We start from the raw sequence: 17,462 nt of genomic DNA on the forward strand, positions 1-17,462 counted from the left end.
TACAAGGCTTGTCAATCGGACGAGAATCCCGCTTTCCATTCTATCCGGATAGTGTCGGACGACTCCGCATTCGCCTGGTTCGGATAGATGCTTGATGGGTGTCCCAAGAGTCCCATTTCCCACCCCTATAGGCTTCCGAATCTCCGCTGTCCCAGGTAAATAGAATGTCTGCGAACCTCGACGATATACTAGCCATTCTATCCCTCATCTCCCGTTTGACCTAGCCGAATTTTTCTCGGTTACATAGACCGTGCCTACCTTGTACAATTATCGGGCAAGGGTTGTCCTACGACGTCATGTTCCGTGGGGATCAGAAAATCTCCCGAGGAACGCGCGATTTCCCACGCCGTCGAATGACTAACTCAGGCTTCCACTTTCACGTACCCTCCAGTCAATGTAAGCGCCCTCCGAAGCAAGATGGCGTACAGTCAGCCAGTCCGAGACTCCTGAGTTCGGGGCTCCTGTTTCCCTTGTACTCCAGCGCCCTCGGGCGGCCGAGGCGACTGCGCGGAGAGTAAGCCATGCGAGTTTCGGTCCTCGGACCTCCCGTTGGGCGAAATGAGCGGCGAACTAGTCGGAATGAGTGGATTGAAACCGAGTGCCCTAGTTTCCCTGTTGTCACGCTCGGCGATACCGATGGCGCGACTCCAGACATCCGGCGAGGGTGCGGCATGAGCCATTGTGCTGGAAATTATATTTCCACGAAATAGTCTCTCCTCACCGATAGGGGCGCAAGTATGCGGGCAAGGTCCAGCGCTTGTTCCCCCAACGAATCGGTGCCGCTATCGAGAGCTTTCGGGAAACATCTCTGCTTCGAGGGCACGTGATTGTATAATACCTGTAATAGGTCCCGCGCTCTAATAATCTTCGCAGTTCCTCCTGATATCTTCTCCCGAACTTACTGGGCGAGCATTCCTTCCGGATTGAGCGAGCAGCAGACGCCTGTCAGAGGAGCTTCTTCGAGAAGCACCGGGGAGTGATTGCCATGCGGGACTTCTTTCGTAGTCCACGATCACCGGAGGCTATCTTCTGCAGGTTTCGTGATCATCGCGGCGGTTTGAGATCGTGGATATCATCCCTTCCTATATCACATAGGACACGAGAATAGTGACCGAAGTGACTGAGACCGATGTCCTTCGCGGATGGAGCCGGATGAGTCAGGACCTTGCTCGCGTGCTCGAGCACTATGCTTCAGGACTTACTTGCTAATGTAGCCATGAAGGTGATTGATATGTACAGAGGGAGCCAATATGTGTCCTACAGCTGGTCCCTAGTGGATTTGTGGACCCGACGAGTAAATATTGTACGTCGACGCTTCTGCTCTGGCAAGAAGTTATACATGTAGATATCATTCAGATGAAGTAGATTTCGGTCTCGCTGGGCCTCTCAAGTCTCAAGGACTCGTTCGAGAGCGTCCGCGGACTCGGGAGACCTCCCAAAACATATCGGCTTTTGATCGGTGATGACAACCTCGATCTGCCACCAAAGATTCTCGGCGGTGAACATTCTGCTAAAGAGATCCCTCCACGAGGCCACGGCTAGGGAGAGCTCAATCACCCACGCTCTGACAAAAGCCGACCTATGCTGGGAAGGATTCCGACCTGTTCCCCTTTACCGATCGGGTCTCAGATAGGACCTCTGGTTCTCCTGGTGGATAGAATTGGTGAAACAAAATCTCACTTTTCTGAAAGGGTCGCCTCGCCGCTCATGTGATTCCTCCTCGACTCTCGATGGAGCGAGCTCGCGGCTCTGAAAATCGAATCCAGAGACTTGAATGCCCAAAAGAACTGCGCGACGTCGAATCTCCCAGAACTAAATATCTCGGTGAACCCTCACAAATGTCGATACGCATGATATCGGCATCATCGATGATGATTCGCTCACTTCGGACTCGGGAACGGATCGGGCGATCTACCTCTCGAGTGTACCCTCCGATTCCAGGGCTGATTTTTGCTGATATAACGATAGGATCGGAGTTACACCGTCTCGGCTCTTGAATCCATGAAACTTATCTCTTGATGCATCTACATGTTCCCACGGTCCGTCACCCAGGATCATCCTGCCTCTCGCCCAACCCTTCGCGGGACTTTCTTCCCCATCGCGGGACTTTCTTCCTCATCGCGGGACATCTTCGCATAAGTCGAAGCGGAACAGAGTCGCTACTTGGCTAACGGAAGCCTATTGTATTTAGTGAGCTTCTCGATTGTCTGCTTCATCACATTAAGACGTCTACATCCGAATCGTGGCTTCCGAGTTTAGGGTTCGGGAGCGGGACAAGCCCGATCGCTGTGAGCCTGTCTTACAATTAGATAGATACGTAGTCACGAGCTTTGTGACGCAGAGCTCCACGACGTCCATCTTTCCCTCATCAGCCCGCCAATGGAACTTGTGTCCCCACTCATCCTCAACCCGAATCCGCTCCCCATCAATGGAAGCTTGAGTGTATTCTCGAGCTGTGACGAGCGGGTTCCCCGGGATAAACTGCGACCTGACGCGCAGAAATGTTTCGCGTCCATGGACACGCCTTCCCGGGATTACGCTTCGGAAAGCCTCGGAGAAACATGATTTAGACTGCTTTGAGCAATTCTCCCCAGATATTCAGTTGGCACGTCTCGCGGACCCTGAGGATCGTCTGAAATTCATTTCTCAAACGTGCGCGCTCCGTATACATTTCGGCTCGTTTGATCACGAATCTCCCGGGGGCACTTCGAAGAAACGTTCGCCTTGATAGCCCCGCAATTCACATCGCGATCCGCCCTCCCAAGAGACTTCCCATATATGCGAAGGTCTCTTAGGGTTGGGAATATGCCCCCCTCTGGGACCACGAGTTGAGCGACTGCTCCCCGGGCGAACGATTGTAAAATGCATTCTGAATATTACCTTTCCGCCGTCTTCGGTGTGGATTTTCGACATCCCAGGCGACATTCCGGTAACGCAATTCCTATTCAGAATGATGTTGCTGCTCTGAGGTCTACGACCACTCCACGGGAAGCGATGGAAAGTGCATTTTCGGCGAAATTCCGTCGGTGAGGAGGAGGAAAGCTTCCGAGGGCTGACATTCGACAGGCAGTGAAAGTCGAGGAGTCTGAATAACTTGGAAGCAACGATCCCGCCGTTTCCTCAGCCTCATTGGCGAGTAATCACGTCGAGAAATCAGGCGAATTCGCAGGAAGAAGAATCGATGTATCGGTACATCTTACGACAGATAGCTCTGCGATTCGAACGGCCTTAAGGGCCTTCGCATGTACATAGACCTGTCGCTTGAATCTGTTCCCAGAACGACTCAGCACATCCAGACGACCTGTCGCGTGCAAGCTCGTCACCTTAGATCCGATGGTCGTCGCGGCTTCCGAGTCCAGTGTATGGGGGTCACGATGAGTCGTAGTTCCGAGTGAGTACCCGATGAATCATCGCAGGTGATTTCCGTGGACGTCGCGGGTCCGACGAAAAGGAGAGTTAGGACGAGCTGGGAATCATTGATCGCGTAGGTATTTGATTCAGAGCATCCCTCTATAACGAGGGAGCCGGTATGGAGCTAGTCGGAGCTTGACTGCGAATCATCTGAATGACGATTCATCGCTGCCTGGAGATCCAATACGCTGAACGATATCTTCCATATCATGCGGAGGTCAGGAATCATGACCGGGTAATGTGACTGTCTTCTGGTCGCTTGGTCAGAGCAGTATGCACGCCTCGGGCGGATCTGTGATATTTCCCGCAATGATGTCCCGTTCGGTAGGTCGCTAGTCTGAGCCCGGCAATTTGCTGCAGACTGAGGTAGTTTGCATGTATACATACAGGCGGGCATCGAAATTGTTTTTCGTTGATCCTTCGTTAAGTTAAGCGTTTCTCTCGGAGATGACACTGAAGATCAGAGAGCTATAAATTTATGGTCACCCGTATTATCATAATTTGATGTACACGAGAGATATATAAGGAGCCAGCGTACCCGGCCGCGCTGCGACTTACACTGTAGACCTGAAATCCGACGTCGAGCCAGACGTTTTCTGCGAATCACTAACACTGTCGAGACCTGGACATTTGCAACCCGCGCTTCGCTACAATTGACTCTCCCAGTTTTTTAATTGTATGCCGAAGCCCACGAGTTTCTTCTCTCTCCTTCACTTGATTATACGGAGGCTTCGTTCACATGAAGGTGTGTTCAGATAACTCGATCTCATAGCAATCCGGAATGAGAGGAGCGTATTCAGCAGAACTTCTTCGTAAACATACTCAAGTCCAGTATGAGACTATCACTCTGGTTCTTGGTTTGCGAACATCAACAGCGAATCGACGATTTCGGCAACATTCTTGATCAGTTTGGTCCAGACTCTAGCTTCGATAGCATCATATATTGCTTCGGTTTCTGTCCTCGATATCGGGCCTTTGGTTGATATACATTCGAGAGCGACTGTGGAGCGGTACCGATTCAAGACAGACCGTAGAAGAGAGATGTCTTTCCTATCTTCGGGTCTCCGAAGATACTCTGATCTTCAGGCGTGCCTCCTTCTATCACTGCTCCTCTTCGCTATCCTGAGCTCTTTATCCTCCCGTTTCCATTCTTTTGCCGATTATCCCCCATTCGCTCTTCTGTCTTTTATTCTCGAACCCCCTCCTTTACTCCTTTCCCTTTCCTTCTCCTGCTGTGAGTCAATGCGGGCTCTCCCACACTCTTCTCGTCCAGCCGTCTACGCAACACCCTCCAGTGTATTCTCCGTCCTCTCTGATCTATCATCTTTCTTCTTCCCATCCCCTCGTTCTCCCCCTTCCGCCATTCCGAATCTCTCGTTCTCCCGTCCAGTGGCGTAGCGAGCCGGAGTGCCGCTCGGGGCGGTGATTCGAAATTTCCCGTTTTTTCACCGTGCTCGACGAAAATGCCGCCCCCCGCCAGATATTTTTTCCTCGAAAACACTCCGTTTTTCGGATGCAAAACCCCGAAATGCCGCCCCTAAATGCTCCGTAGGAAATGCCGCCCGGGGCGGTCCGCCCCCCCCTTACTACGCTACTGCTCACACGAGGCATTGCCGAGGGAAGAGCGCTCGCTGCAGGTTTCATTGTCGGAAGCGATCCAGGACGACGATGAGTAATCTGGAGCTCACGGAGAACTACTCGAGGTTTTAAGACATTTCCCTCGCCTTTAAGCTCCCAGATGCTGGAGCGGGTGATGATACCGAATTCTAGAGTCGTGCTTCGCGTAATTTAGCAGCGCATGGAGAACACACAGACATGGAGTCTATTTGACACATAGAGGAAGATATGACATCGAGGGCGGTGGCGAGCGAGCATGTTGTGGATGAAATCTTCTGCATGATATATACAGAGTTCTTTATTCACAGTGTAAAATATGCTAGTAATGAATATATTCACACTTAAAAACACAGTCAACTCTCCTCTATACATCGGTTCCCTAAATTCCAATCGGAGGCCACATATCGTGTCTCAAGTTATGGCAGATTCTTGTTTTCATTCCTTGGTAGGTATGATAGATTTTCTCAGATGGTCGTCAAGTGACACTCCTCAGGAAGACTAACTAAAAACTCACTTTGCTCTTTACGCTTAGCTCCAGCCGCTGCTGGGATCTGAGACCTCAATCGCGAGAGGTTACATTTACCTACAATCACATATGAATCACATGATGGCGAACGCCCGCTATGCATTGAGCTGTTGACTCGATAAACGTATGAAGGTATGTGGTCACTTCTCTCTCCTTCGAATCATCGCCCGCTTTCTCTTCCGATCAAAAACTTCCAGTTGAATATCACCAAGTTCCTCAGATCCCGAGGGATATCCGACATCGCGTCGCGTCCGCAAACACAAGGCCAGCTCTCTGACCAGACAAGAGTTGTCAAGTTGTTTGGTGACAATTCTAATGTAGGGAGAATTGAATTTCCAATGAAAGTCTATTCGCGGATCGGAGTCGACCTGAGCTGTCTTGTGAGTTATGGAACATACAGAATGTTGATTGTGTGGAGCCCGAAACACCTTCTCAAGTCTTGTCCTTGATTCTCCTCCTGAACTCACCGTCAATGCGTTCCTCGCGGGGCATTCTATAATTTCAGCGCGATAAACAACGCGAGAAGCAATCGCTCCTTCGCGAAGGTAGATCAGTATATCGTCAAGGTTTGATTCGGGCAACCAGCTCTGTGCTTATGATTCTCGAACAGCTGTTTCAAAGCGTGCACATATTGAGCATGTAGAGCGTCGACCTGTTCTCGGCTGGGTTCTTCGATTTTCTGCACTCGGATCGGCGCACCAACTGTGAATGAAAATCGTACTCAGTGCATCTGTCGCGATCACACATTACAGAGCTTGAGCTTCGCCAGGATCGACCAGAACCCACCGACTGTAGTGAGCCGAGCTCTGTAGGGAACGTAGCCCCATGTGTACTGGAGTAATCCTCTGCCGTGAAAGAGTGGCACACTGAAACCCAAGACTTTCTTCATGCGATCCTGAATCTCGCGGAGTTTGGAGCCGGGAGGGTTGGCTGCCTGTTGGAACACGTCATTCTCTCCGAACGAGAAGACGGGCACGAGATCGGCGCTGAAAATAATCAAGAATGATTCGGGATGTTCGGCATAGACTGCGACGGGACGCTTCATGATTACTGAAAGGCTCAGAGCTATCACGACTAGGAGTTGTACCTCCGAAATGACTCACCCATTCTGCAAGGCTAATCGGATGAATCCCTTGCGCGACGTCAATGTCAATGCGACGTTGGTGTTACGGTGAGCATCGAGGGCTTCTTGCGCTCCGCCGACCACGATGACCGCCGCGTTCCCCAATCCCTGGAAAATATTATTTTTTATTCTATGAAGTTTGAGAGAGCGTCACTTCATGCGGGGTCGCTCATGGTTGGAACACATTCCTTGGTCCGTAGCGGAGAGAAGCAGCGAACTGACCTTTCGCTGCAGGATCCAGTTGAGGCTCTTCCGGGTGACGGAAACTACCCCCAAGCCTAGGATCAAGTCACGGTGGAAGGGGAAACAGAAATTCATTGACAGAGTCATCAGGTGAGGTACGATGCCTGAAACAGACAAGGACGGATGATTTTAGCGCCCGGATTCATCAAACTGGAATTTCCTCGTAACTCTGCTCAGATACATCCTCCGACGGCGAAGGAAAGTGAAATCGAACTTGTTTGCCAGTGGTTCCACGAACGCACCAGGGAAAAGTTTCGAAAATCCAGTTGCTTCGGTTGCGAAGTTAATGAACGAGCCTGAGGCCATGATTCCGTGAGGATGATAGCCAAAGATGTAGTTCCTGCGGAAGAAATCCCAAGAGTCAATGCCTCATCCCGCGCCGCTCAGGAGCAAGGGAATCCGAAATATGATTTCGATCGGAAAATCACCTCTCGGGTGGGAGCTCAGCTGTTTTCACTAGCTCTATGGGGAAATATTCAGCAACTCTTGTCCAGAGTTTCCAGCGTCTGTACCAGTGAATGCGATGACCACCGCGTTCATGGGTTCCGTGGTCGTAAATATACCTGGAAATATGGACTCTTGCAATTTTGCTCTTCCTTCCTTTTCCGTTCTATTCGCTGGCAACCGGCGGCTCTTAATAGCGTCGAACGCAAACAAAGCGAGATACCGAGTCCCTGTATCTCGGAGGTTTCGTCACGCTTGAAGTGTCTCGTAGGAGATTCGTCATTCTAGCTTAGGCTACTGGGAGATAGTGGCGATCAAAGGTGAGAGAACCTTCGTGCAAGAACAAACGTTATCGAGGGGGCTGGCTGATTACGCTCAGAGCGTGGCAATCGAAATGAGCAGCTGGCTTCCATCGACGTTGATGACGTCAGTTCCCGACGGTGACGGCCGGTCCGAGAATAACTCCGACGGATATCGCGTCGGCTTCCCAGACACGTGCGCTCACACCTCCGAAAGAAGGGACCAGCGTAAAACCTAATAATTCCCTAATCGCACAAGTGGACGGTCTCTATTCAGGGATCGGATCCGACGAACAGCCTTCCACGCGCAGAAGTCCTCTGAGCTCGGAACAACAAGACGGAGTTCGAAGGATTCAGCAGCGCGCTTCTCCATGTCATGCGTCGATGATTTTCAGGTGGAAGAATGATTCGAAGCGGCTTAGGTACCGGACTCTATCGCGATGAGAATCTGTTCTTGGAACGAACGTTGAGACCTTTGGACGTATGGCTTTGTAGCTCATGAAACAGCATGACGATTCGAAGTATGATTGTCAATGACTGTTGATAGCGTCGCGGCATCGCACCGATGTACCAAGATATACACATCTTGGACTCTGAGTTCGTCTTCCGCCAGCGAGCGGCGCCAATTAGAGAGAAATCACTTTCCTAAAACCCATAATCGAGTTAATCGCTCACCACAGTGCGTATAGGATGGGGAGCCAGCAGAACCTTGTGAAGAGGAGGTACACCGAAAGGGCGCTGAAGAAAGCCCCGGCGAACAGAAAACTGAAACTGCATAAGGCCACGCAGAAGGTTTGGACTCTCTGACGCATCGGCGTGTCAGCTGGGGCAAAATCAACTCCCAAAACTCGGGTGATCTTCCGCTTCCGTTCCGTTCCGTCGGGAAGTCTCGAGTTCTCTTGCTTCTGGTCCTCGCTCTGCAGCTTTTCCTCCGGCCTGCGAGTTCGAGAAAGAGAACAGGGTTTGAGCTCGACACCACTTTCGGGGGTTATCCCTCACATAAAATCAAGCTCCTAGACCGTCGATAAAATTTTAGCTCATCGGCCATTCGATGGCGCTCACCTGAAGTAGCTCTGGTAAAATATGAATGCGATCGTGCAGATAACCTCGTGGCTTACTGCGTGCATAATGTACAATCCCAGGTTCACGGAGAAAATGGTGAGAATCAGACTCCGGATGAAATATCTGGAAGAGTCACCATGTCTCAGTTCCCGAGCTCAGCGCCTCCCGCACCCAGGGCGGGTTGACTTTTGAAAAACCGAACGTCGAACTCACTTGTGCGCCAGCAGAGATGCTCTCCGGGTGTGTGCCAGAGGTTTCAATAGGAAAGACATCGCCGGGCGTCCCAGCGGACGCAATTGGGTCCTGATTTCACACGGTTGTTGATCCATGATGGCGCTTTTTCCCGCAACAGTCAATGCACTAAACACGAGTATTCCACTGGTTTTCCGTCGCTGCTTGTCCCGACAGCCCTCGACACAGGGGTCGCTATTCGATCAGCAACTCTAAAATTGAAAATGTGTTCTCTTTTTCCCTCTAATATTCCGCGGATTTATCGAGTTTGGAGGAGAATCACAGCTGTGAGCCGCCCCGAGCTTATAAGCGACAACCTCTGAGAAAGAGTGTCGCAAGAGAGACTCGAGAATGAGAGTTTCGGTGACAAGGAGGATACTCTTAGAGGGAAATCTAAGATTAAAATAATCGTTTGAAGAAATCTCTTACTTGGGTTCGGATCCGTATCTGCCATTTCTTCCCTTCCACTGACGCAGAGCTTATCACTCGGGGCGAGATTCCAAAGCTCGAAGTCATCAGAAGATGTCCGAAGCACGCACGTGAAGCTCTTCAGACACACAAACGACTGAGATTCAAATCAGCTGGAACAGAGTTCTGATATGAGCTTTCTGAGACGATCCTCGTTTCTCCTCCTCCTTTTGGCCGAGGGACCCTGTGGCTGTCTCTCGGAGGAGATCATCCGAGGAACTAAGAGATTCGATAGAATGGTCGATAATCTCCGCGGAATCTATAATCTCTCCCGAACCGAGCGTGGGTACAAAGGGAAGAATTTGATCAAGAGGAAGAATCATATGGAGAGCTCTTCCAGTGTTCGCAATGAGCACGTTCCGTCCAAATAGACCACCTCAGTTCCACTCCGATTGGGACTCGGTGATCCGTTCGGAACTCAAGAGTCGATGAATCAAAATTGTGATACTCGAAGAACCGGGTCTACTCTTGAACACTTGACATCTCGACGATATCTCACTCAGTGAGTGGGGTCAACAATTCATGCCACGACCTATAGTTAGCATTGGAAACTAACACCGGCGAGTCGATTACACGCTCCTTGCATCATAGATAGAGGGAATTGGATGAGCGCCAAGTCTCCATGTGTCGAGATTGCGTGCCCCGCGACAGATGGTTCAGGGCTCCGGCAGCCCTATCGTGTACATGTAAATCCGGCTCCAATCAGATTCCAGCATTTCGTCTACATTCTTAGTGAGCTTCGCAATCGCAAGCTCGGAAAATATCACTGATATCATCTGCACCGGATTAGACAGCGATCCCGGAGAGAGCGAATTAAATTAATGGATGGAACGCCGTAAGCTCAACACGGAATCGGATAAAGAAACCATCGAAGCATCACCTGGCAAGCTTTGGCTCAGTTGATCAGACTTCACGTTTCGGAGACCAGATGTGTTGGAAGAGGGCAGAGACTCGTTCGGGGAGAGGTTTTCCTTATGAAGTGAGCTGAATGCTCATTATCAGCTTTTTCTCGACTCCCGACACGAGCGAAATGCTCCGGAAGCGAGTAGAGGGGCAAGCTGGATTCTTTGACTTGTTGACAGGTGTTCCCGTCCTCAGATTCGTGTGCAACGAGCGTTTTTCCTATTCCGCTACGCTCAAATGGGTGTCTTAAGTATGTCCGCTCGACCTATCTACGCTTGGATGTGTAGCATCTATCCGTGAGCAAGCGATGCACGTTCCGGTTCCGATGCGAGATACCAGCAGATCTAGGACATAAATCCCACGGGAGTGACCATCTCCTTGATTCGAATTCTACCTGATATGGAACCGTAAGACTGCGCGTACGAGCGAGGGTTCATCTACTTCTTATGAATACGCGACGACTGCGGTCAAGATCCGCCGCGCGCCAATAAATGGGGCAACGGTGAAGCCTAAGCGATTGAGCCTCTGGGAATTATGTCGTGTACTTACCTCCTAGCTCCGCTGATCAGCATGGATCCTCGGCACTTGAAGCTCAGTATTGTTCCGCGAGGGTATGCTTCTCTGTCGACTGGATCGGAAGCTCTGCCATGTCAAAAATTTCTGTGAATTTCCCCTCCGCCGACGAGCGGGCTTCAAACGTCACAATAATTTTTGCGTCAGAGGCCAGGAGGACCGTTCATCCTTGCTGCAGGCATCTGTCTCGATATTTTGTATCACGGGCGTCAACAGGTAATTTAGGATCGGAAGTTTAGCGGCAATCCTGTTTTCCTTTGTTTCACCTTATCCCTGCTTCCCGCATAGGAGAGCACTCGATGAGCAAAATCCAAAGTCAACAGCAGTCGCATGAACTGTTTTCTCGTTTCCGGAGAGAGATAACCACAAACTTCCCGCGTTGAGCTCAATTTAAGGTTCGAAAGTCCTTGACTTCAGGGAAAGCAATCGAAACGATGATACATACAACTGTTACAGAGATTATTCAAGATTTTCACTTCCGTGGGCTGCAGAGCTCTCCGTCCGATTATTGTGGTCAGCCATACTATGAGTCAAACGGCACTAACGGCCCGCGATCCGCAGACGAAGTTGATCAGCAGGCGGAGTTGGAAAGCGACACCGTTTACGATGTTCGCTATGATTTCTTTCTGTTTGAACCCCATCGGGACACTTAATGTGTCGCGAGAATCAAGTCCTCCATCGCTGTTGGATCGCAAAACCGGATCACGAGATAAACTCGAATGTTGTTCCACCACCCACTCATGCGGCAGTTCACAATCATTCGCTTGCACACGTTCGAGAGCAGGTCCGAACACCGGAACGAGTAGTGATTCCGATAGATCAAAGGTAGAATTGAGGCGGGACTACATCGATTCCCGCCCGGTAGCAGTTCCCGAGGAAGGAGTGAAACGAGTCAGGCAGGAAGGAACCGGCACGATTCTTCTCCCTGGAGGGCGGCGAATGATTCGCTTACCGTCTCGCATCGGCCGCCGCGAGGAATGTTTCGATTGCCGTGCCGAAAGCATGGGGAACGATCGGACCTCAAGCCCTGCTTTATCCTGACAGACGGAGAAATGACTGATTGTCGGAGCCCCTGACTCGGTGTTTACTTCGAGGGTGCACGAGCGCGTTGTATTCGATTGAGTCTTGGTAATGAGCGTGAAAAATTCAATCCATGCTCGCTCGTCGTCCCTGGGAACGCCAAATGAAATCCGAGGTCGAGAGACCGACCGGTCGAGTATCGAAAGTTCTTTGAATACTCGGAAATCGGAAGCTGCCTCAGTAATGGAAGCATTCGGGAACTCAATTCCGAGTTTGAGAGACAGCCTGTCATGAGGTACATTCCTCGTGTACCGCCGCGAGACACCGATCAATCGTATCAGAACTCTGAGGCCGACCGTTCTCTTGGAACGTGCGGATTGCAGAGTCACCCAGGGACAGACACAATCTCGAAAAATTCGTCGCCAATCCGACGTGGGCATCACTCTCTTCCAAACATTCGACCGCTTGATCTCCCTGGAAGGTCTCTCGACCATTTGGTCATCGGAGCGATCAGGTGGAACGCCTGCTCCCGATCTTCGCAGGCTGGAGTTTTGCACGCTATGTGATTCGGGATTGATCTCTGATGTAAAAAAATACGCTCACAGCTTCTCCTCTACTAGACAACGATTTCTAATGCCCTGCTATCTGAGCGATAACCTTTCAACTCTTAACCTTGGGATGGAGTCTGCAGGCACGGCGGTGATCGTATCGCAGGTAGCGTTCATTCTGTTGTTGGAGCGTCGGCTTGCTCTGTTTGCCCTCCGTCGCCGGGATATGGCTGTTTTCTCCACATGAGCCCGAATGTGATCGATTTCATGATGTTCCAGCGTCCACCCCTGCACAACTTCCCGCAGATATTCTCAACGAGGGTACGCCTGGGCGCTGCGATGGGCGACGATCATTGTCCGTCTGATGGTCCATGAAGCATTCGAGATATGTTCCGTCGCAGGCATGCGATTTAAGGTGTCTCGAGGTCGCCTTGCAACATTGTTCCAGATCGACGAGAGTCGTTCCTGTCAACATGAATAAAGGAAGACGTGTTTGTCTTTCCGTGAGAGATCCAACCAGCCCAGGGGATTACGATACATTACGGTCCGTTTCGGCTGTAGATCGTTCGACCAGCTTGTGCCGACCTTTGACTTTGTCAAGTATCAACTGAAGAAATCCTTTCCGACCACAGAGACAATTACTCTCGACCGGGAAAAACATAGGAAGCAGCCCTCAGCGGCGGATACTGGTGGACAACAGTCATCGAGCTGCTCAGGCAGGTCAAAGTCCAAGCCCTTTTTCCGGGGAAATTTTGTTCCAAGGCGGATGAGCGGCGCACACTGACGCAAAACGGCACGCTGCTGAATGGCTCCATATATTTCCAGAAACATTGCACCGACGATCTAGAATAACAATCGCGAACTTTGTACCCCCGAAAATGGAAGCCTTTAGCAATCCCTACCTTCGCTATAGAGATCCCCTCGATGCCTTATCTTGCCGCTGTTCTTGAAAAAGGCTGTTAGCCTAATTTCGGCGGTAGGTTGAACGAGCGATCGGCTCTATACTCGGCCCGACTCGAGACCGGCAGCTGGCGAATGGAAGTTTTCATCCTCGCTCAGCAATCAGACATCACCGACAAGTTTTATTTCGATGCAAAGCTTGACCCAATGTCGAGTCAGCATGATTAAGATGAGTGTTTTCGCCCGTGAAGATAATGATGAGAATGTTTCTCCGAATAGATATGCTTCCGATGAGCGAAAGGAAGCGTGTGTTCCCCGACTCTCGATCGCCAATTCCTCAGGGTGATCGCGGCCTCCTTGGTTCGAAGTTTGTGAAAGAAGATCCGCTTCTTCTCGACGATTGGTCACTTGAGATGAGGATCAGCAACGAGTTGTCGATTGCTCACCGTGTCTTAATTGTCTTGGGCCTAGGGGATCGATGCAAAATTGGAAACTCAGACTCGAGATATCAATTAGGGCTCACACGACCATCTCGATCATTGCGCGCCTCCAGCAAATGCTGAGATACAATTTTATCGACGAAAGCTCAAAGGGAATAGTCGTTCGTCTGTCTGATGACATATCGCTCGAGTAGGATCATGGAGAACTTTCCTGTCACTTGGCCGCCAGAGCCCTTCGACTGAGCCTACCTACTTTCATCAGAAGATTGTAGTTGCCACGTTGCCACGCGTATTCCTGCGGCGGGTGCTATGAATGTTTCTAATTTCGGAGACATAGACTTATTTTTCTAGTCTCAATCCTAGATCTATCGGGTGCTTATCACTAATGTTTTCGTTTCCGGGCTTGAAGATAGGGTCACGCGACGATGACCTCGTCGGATAGTCATCTTAACTTTCCGGAATCCATACGTGTCGGCTAGACAACTCGGATGCCGCGACCGTGGCCTCCGGCAACGAGAACATAAATATTCGGTCCCGTCTGGAAAACAATTCCACCGGCCGGACTGCCCTGGAGTTCTTGTCTCCATGTACCATCTCTGGTTTATCGTGAGGAAGCTCATCAAGCACTCTTCTTGACGTCAATTCTCATTCGCGAATCCCCTGGAGGGTTCTTGTTGTTTTATTCCGTTCAGTATCTCCTATCTTATCGTTGCGAGTTTCCCCCAACGCGTTCGAGTACTCGAAGATCATTCACCCCTTATCCGTCCAGCAGCCAGCTGTTGGTCAACAAACATTTTATATTGGGAATAGTAGCTGTTATTTTTAAATCCTTGCTTGTCCTCGAGCATTCTAAAAATAGTTCTGCGCTCGCACCGATACTCGTGTTCCAGTGCGCCTTTGATCGTTGGACCCCGATGATGCCGAGGCCTGATGCAACGCCTCCTACGCAGCTTCCTATCGGTTTCCTCGAGAAGCGAACCCATCCAGACGTATATATTCTTTCGGCTTTCTCTCGGCTTCTCGAGATCAGTGTTTGGCCCGAAGACACCGCTTCCCCCCGTTCAGCCCTCCATCGACGAAGGCTGCGACCCCCTCTCTGCAAGAGATCACCGAAATCGCTGTTTGTCGCGATCGGAAAATCGCATAGCTCGTGGATTCGTTGATTTTTCTTTTCGAATGTGCAGCAAGCCGCGAATCCGGAATCCCCTGAAAAACCTCCGCGGAATGATTGATGAGTCATCCATGCGTTCGAGCCCTTCAGAGTTGTGGCTGGGAGTACCGGGGCGTCTCGGTGTGCTCCCGAGACCTTTCCGAGAATCGGCAATCGAAGCTCATTCACTTGCATTGATTTTCCCAGAGCGGAGGTGTAACGAGCAAAGAGCTTTCCTCTGGTCTATACGAGAATAATTGTATGGGTACGGCCATCAAATGCGAATCTCGTAGGGGAATGGAGGGCATCCTGGAATAGGCTGGAAAATGACGAAAATCGCGATTTCCTCGAGTGTCGAAGATAGCGGTGGAAGATCACAGCGATCAGCGAGAGGTGAATCAGACTAAAAGAGTAGATAATTATGAGTATGCACAACGAGGTGCCGGTGTGATGATCCTTCGCGGGTCACGTATCGGTAGAGCGAGTCAAAGAAGAGTGTGTGTGTACGAGAATCTCGAAAGATCTTCAATTCAAAAGGCACTAAGGTCATCTTTTCGTAGCAGCATCTCAGAATAGACAGCGATAATTTAGTGCGCATCCCAGTGGCTTGAGAAACTTGGAAAGACACCGTCTAACTGCTCCAATTCGGGAGGGCAAAGCAGCATCCACGAATAAAATTTCCTGACTGGCACTGTGGAAAGAATTATCGTCCACGACATCACACTGGAATTCAGAAATGCTTCGAGGCTCGATCCGAATCAAGGCTCAACACACTCTCAAGAGTTTGCTGGAACCCGCGATCTGGTGTTCATTCCCTGATTCGGAGCTCGATCGCGGACTCTCCGACCCTGACCCGCGGTTGCGCCTCCAGAATGGAGAGCATTCTGCGTCCACTCCAAGCAACCAGCACAGCAATAGCTACCTTCTGCTCGTGAGATCTTCTGGCTCCGTCAGGAAAATTTTTCTTGCCTCGATAATTATCCCACGATATGGAGGCCGTATTTCAAGTTCGAGACTCCGTAACCGCAGCCCGAAATGAATTCCTCCACGAAATCCTCCAAGAAATCCTCCACGAAATCCTCCCGAGCATTTCCTCGTCGGAAGAATCCACGATGCCTATGCTCCGACTCCATTCTGGAAATCGTCGACACGCCATTAGCCTCTTCATCAGACGGAAGCATGGTCGAGGACTTCCAGTGGCCAACTAGAAATCGTTATGGGCCCGCCTGAAAGACAACTCTTTGGCGAGACGTTGTCCTTCCTCCTTCAAGGATTTCTGCAGCTCGTCATCAGGCGATCGGACCGAATTAGGTTGGAATATCTGTTCATCGCTGCTATCGCTCCTCGACCGCTGGAGCTGTCCGGCTGGCCCTGTTTATGCGGCAGAATTTACCTCATACTTCTCGGTGATTATGATACCAAGGTCTTCCGATGTAACCTCCGGTAATCTATGCAGCCGGAGTCCGCTTCCGGGGATTTTAATCGAAGACTTCATGATCCGCTACCGATGCTAGGATTGGTTTTATCAGCACGTGGGTAAAAACCCCAAGCGGAACTTGTTAATCTGGAATGGAGATTCTCTACGCCTCGGACGCGGTCGATTTCTTGAATCGAACGGCGACCGGCACTTGCCCGATAGGTCCGACGAATGAGGGTCGGAACGCGAAGATTGGTGATCGGGCGCGATCGAGACTTCTCTGTCGGCGGTTGTGGAGCTGGACACAATGCTGAAAGTCAGCAGTCGGTCGGAATTCGGGAGCAACCCCGTCGAGTACCCGCGGATCCGGTGAGAGACCGAGGCATCATGACAAGCTCCCCAGATCGAAACTCGGGGAACCAGGAAGACGGGTCAGAGAAAGGGGACAAACTAGCGCAAGATCGAAGCTTAATTTAGAATTCAGATGTCGAGAAAGAACATCCTTGACCGATGTTGTCAAAAAACGTCGACTCATGTCATCGATCGCGAGCCTATGCCCTAATGATCTTGAATGTAATAAAGCCCTACGGAGCGACCATCACCATAGATTATGATTGCACGATTCCATGGAGCCCACCACATGTTCTCAGACTCTCACAGCCGAGCTGCTGATCTGCCCTCCCCACGAGCAGTTGAATCATTGTATTCATTTCACATTTAGAGTGGTTCTGTTTCGACTCCGCCGCCCGGAGCGAATATAATTCTTGACTGAGGCCGTCAAGTCAAACGAGCACAGGAGAATGTCACCCTAATGACCGCTGACCCGTGTCTTGTTGAGACAGATGAGAGAATAGAGAGAAACTATGGAGTTTGAAGTGGCATCTGAATGAACAGAGAAAGCATGCACAAGGACACAGCTGTCTGCAGCTGAGCCGGAGCTCGAATCGTATTGCGACTTAACGTCCCCTCACGGAAAACCGCTCTAGCTGCGCTTTCAGCAGCAAGACCGTCAGCGATGATCTGATTTCAAATTTGGCGCGCATCGCCCCTCTCCAGCGAGGTTCGATGGGCGCGAAAATGTCGCGCC

The 17,462-nt window shown here is 50.7% G+C and overlaps 1 protein-coding gene across 1 annotated transcript; it reads right to left on the reverse strand.

The window, feature by feature from the left end:
* Positions 1–5,315: 5,315 nt before the first annotated feature.
* On the reverse strand, positions 5,316–9,239 carry LOC100905151 (2-acylglycerol O-acyltransferase 2). Its single transcript, XM_029112466.1, has 9 exons — positions 8,939–9,239; positions 8,726–8,848; positions 8,339–8,599; positions 7,349–7,483; positions 7,163–7,260; positions 6,900–7,024; positions 6,658–6,785; positions 6,341–6,540; positions 5,316–6,256 (listed from the first exon to the last, which is right to left on the reverse strand). Exons 1-9 carry the CDS (start codon positions 9,052–9,054, stop codon positions 6,105–6,107), a joined length of 1,338 nt encoding a protein of 445 aa, XP_028968299.1. The 5' UTR covers positions 9,055–9,239; the 3' UTR covers positions 5,316–6,104.
* Positions 9,240–17,462: the final 8,223 nt, after the last annotated feature.

The sequence above is a fragment of the Galendromus occidentalis genome, unplaced genomic scaffold, assembly GCF_000255335.2.
Source record: "Galendromus occidentalis unplaced genomic scaffold, Mocc_1.1 scf7180000077504, whole genome shotgun sequence".
NCBI classification, from domain to species: domain Eukaryota; kingdom Metazoa; phylum Arthropoda; class Arachnida; order Mesostigmata; family Phytoseiidae; genus Galendromus; species Galendromus occidentalis.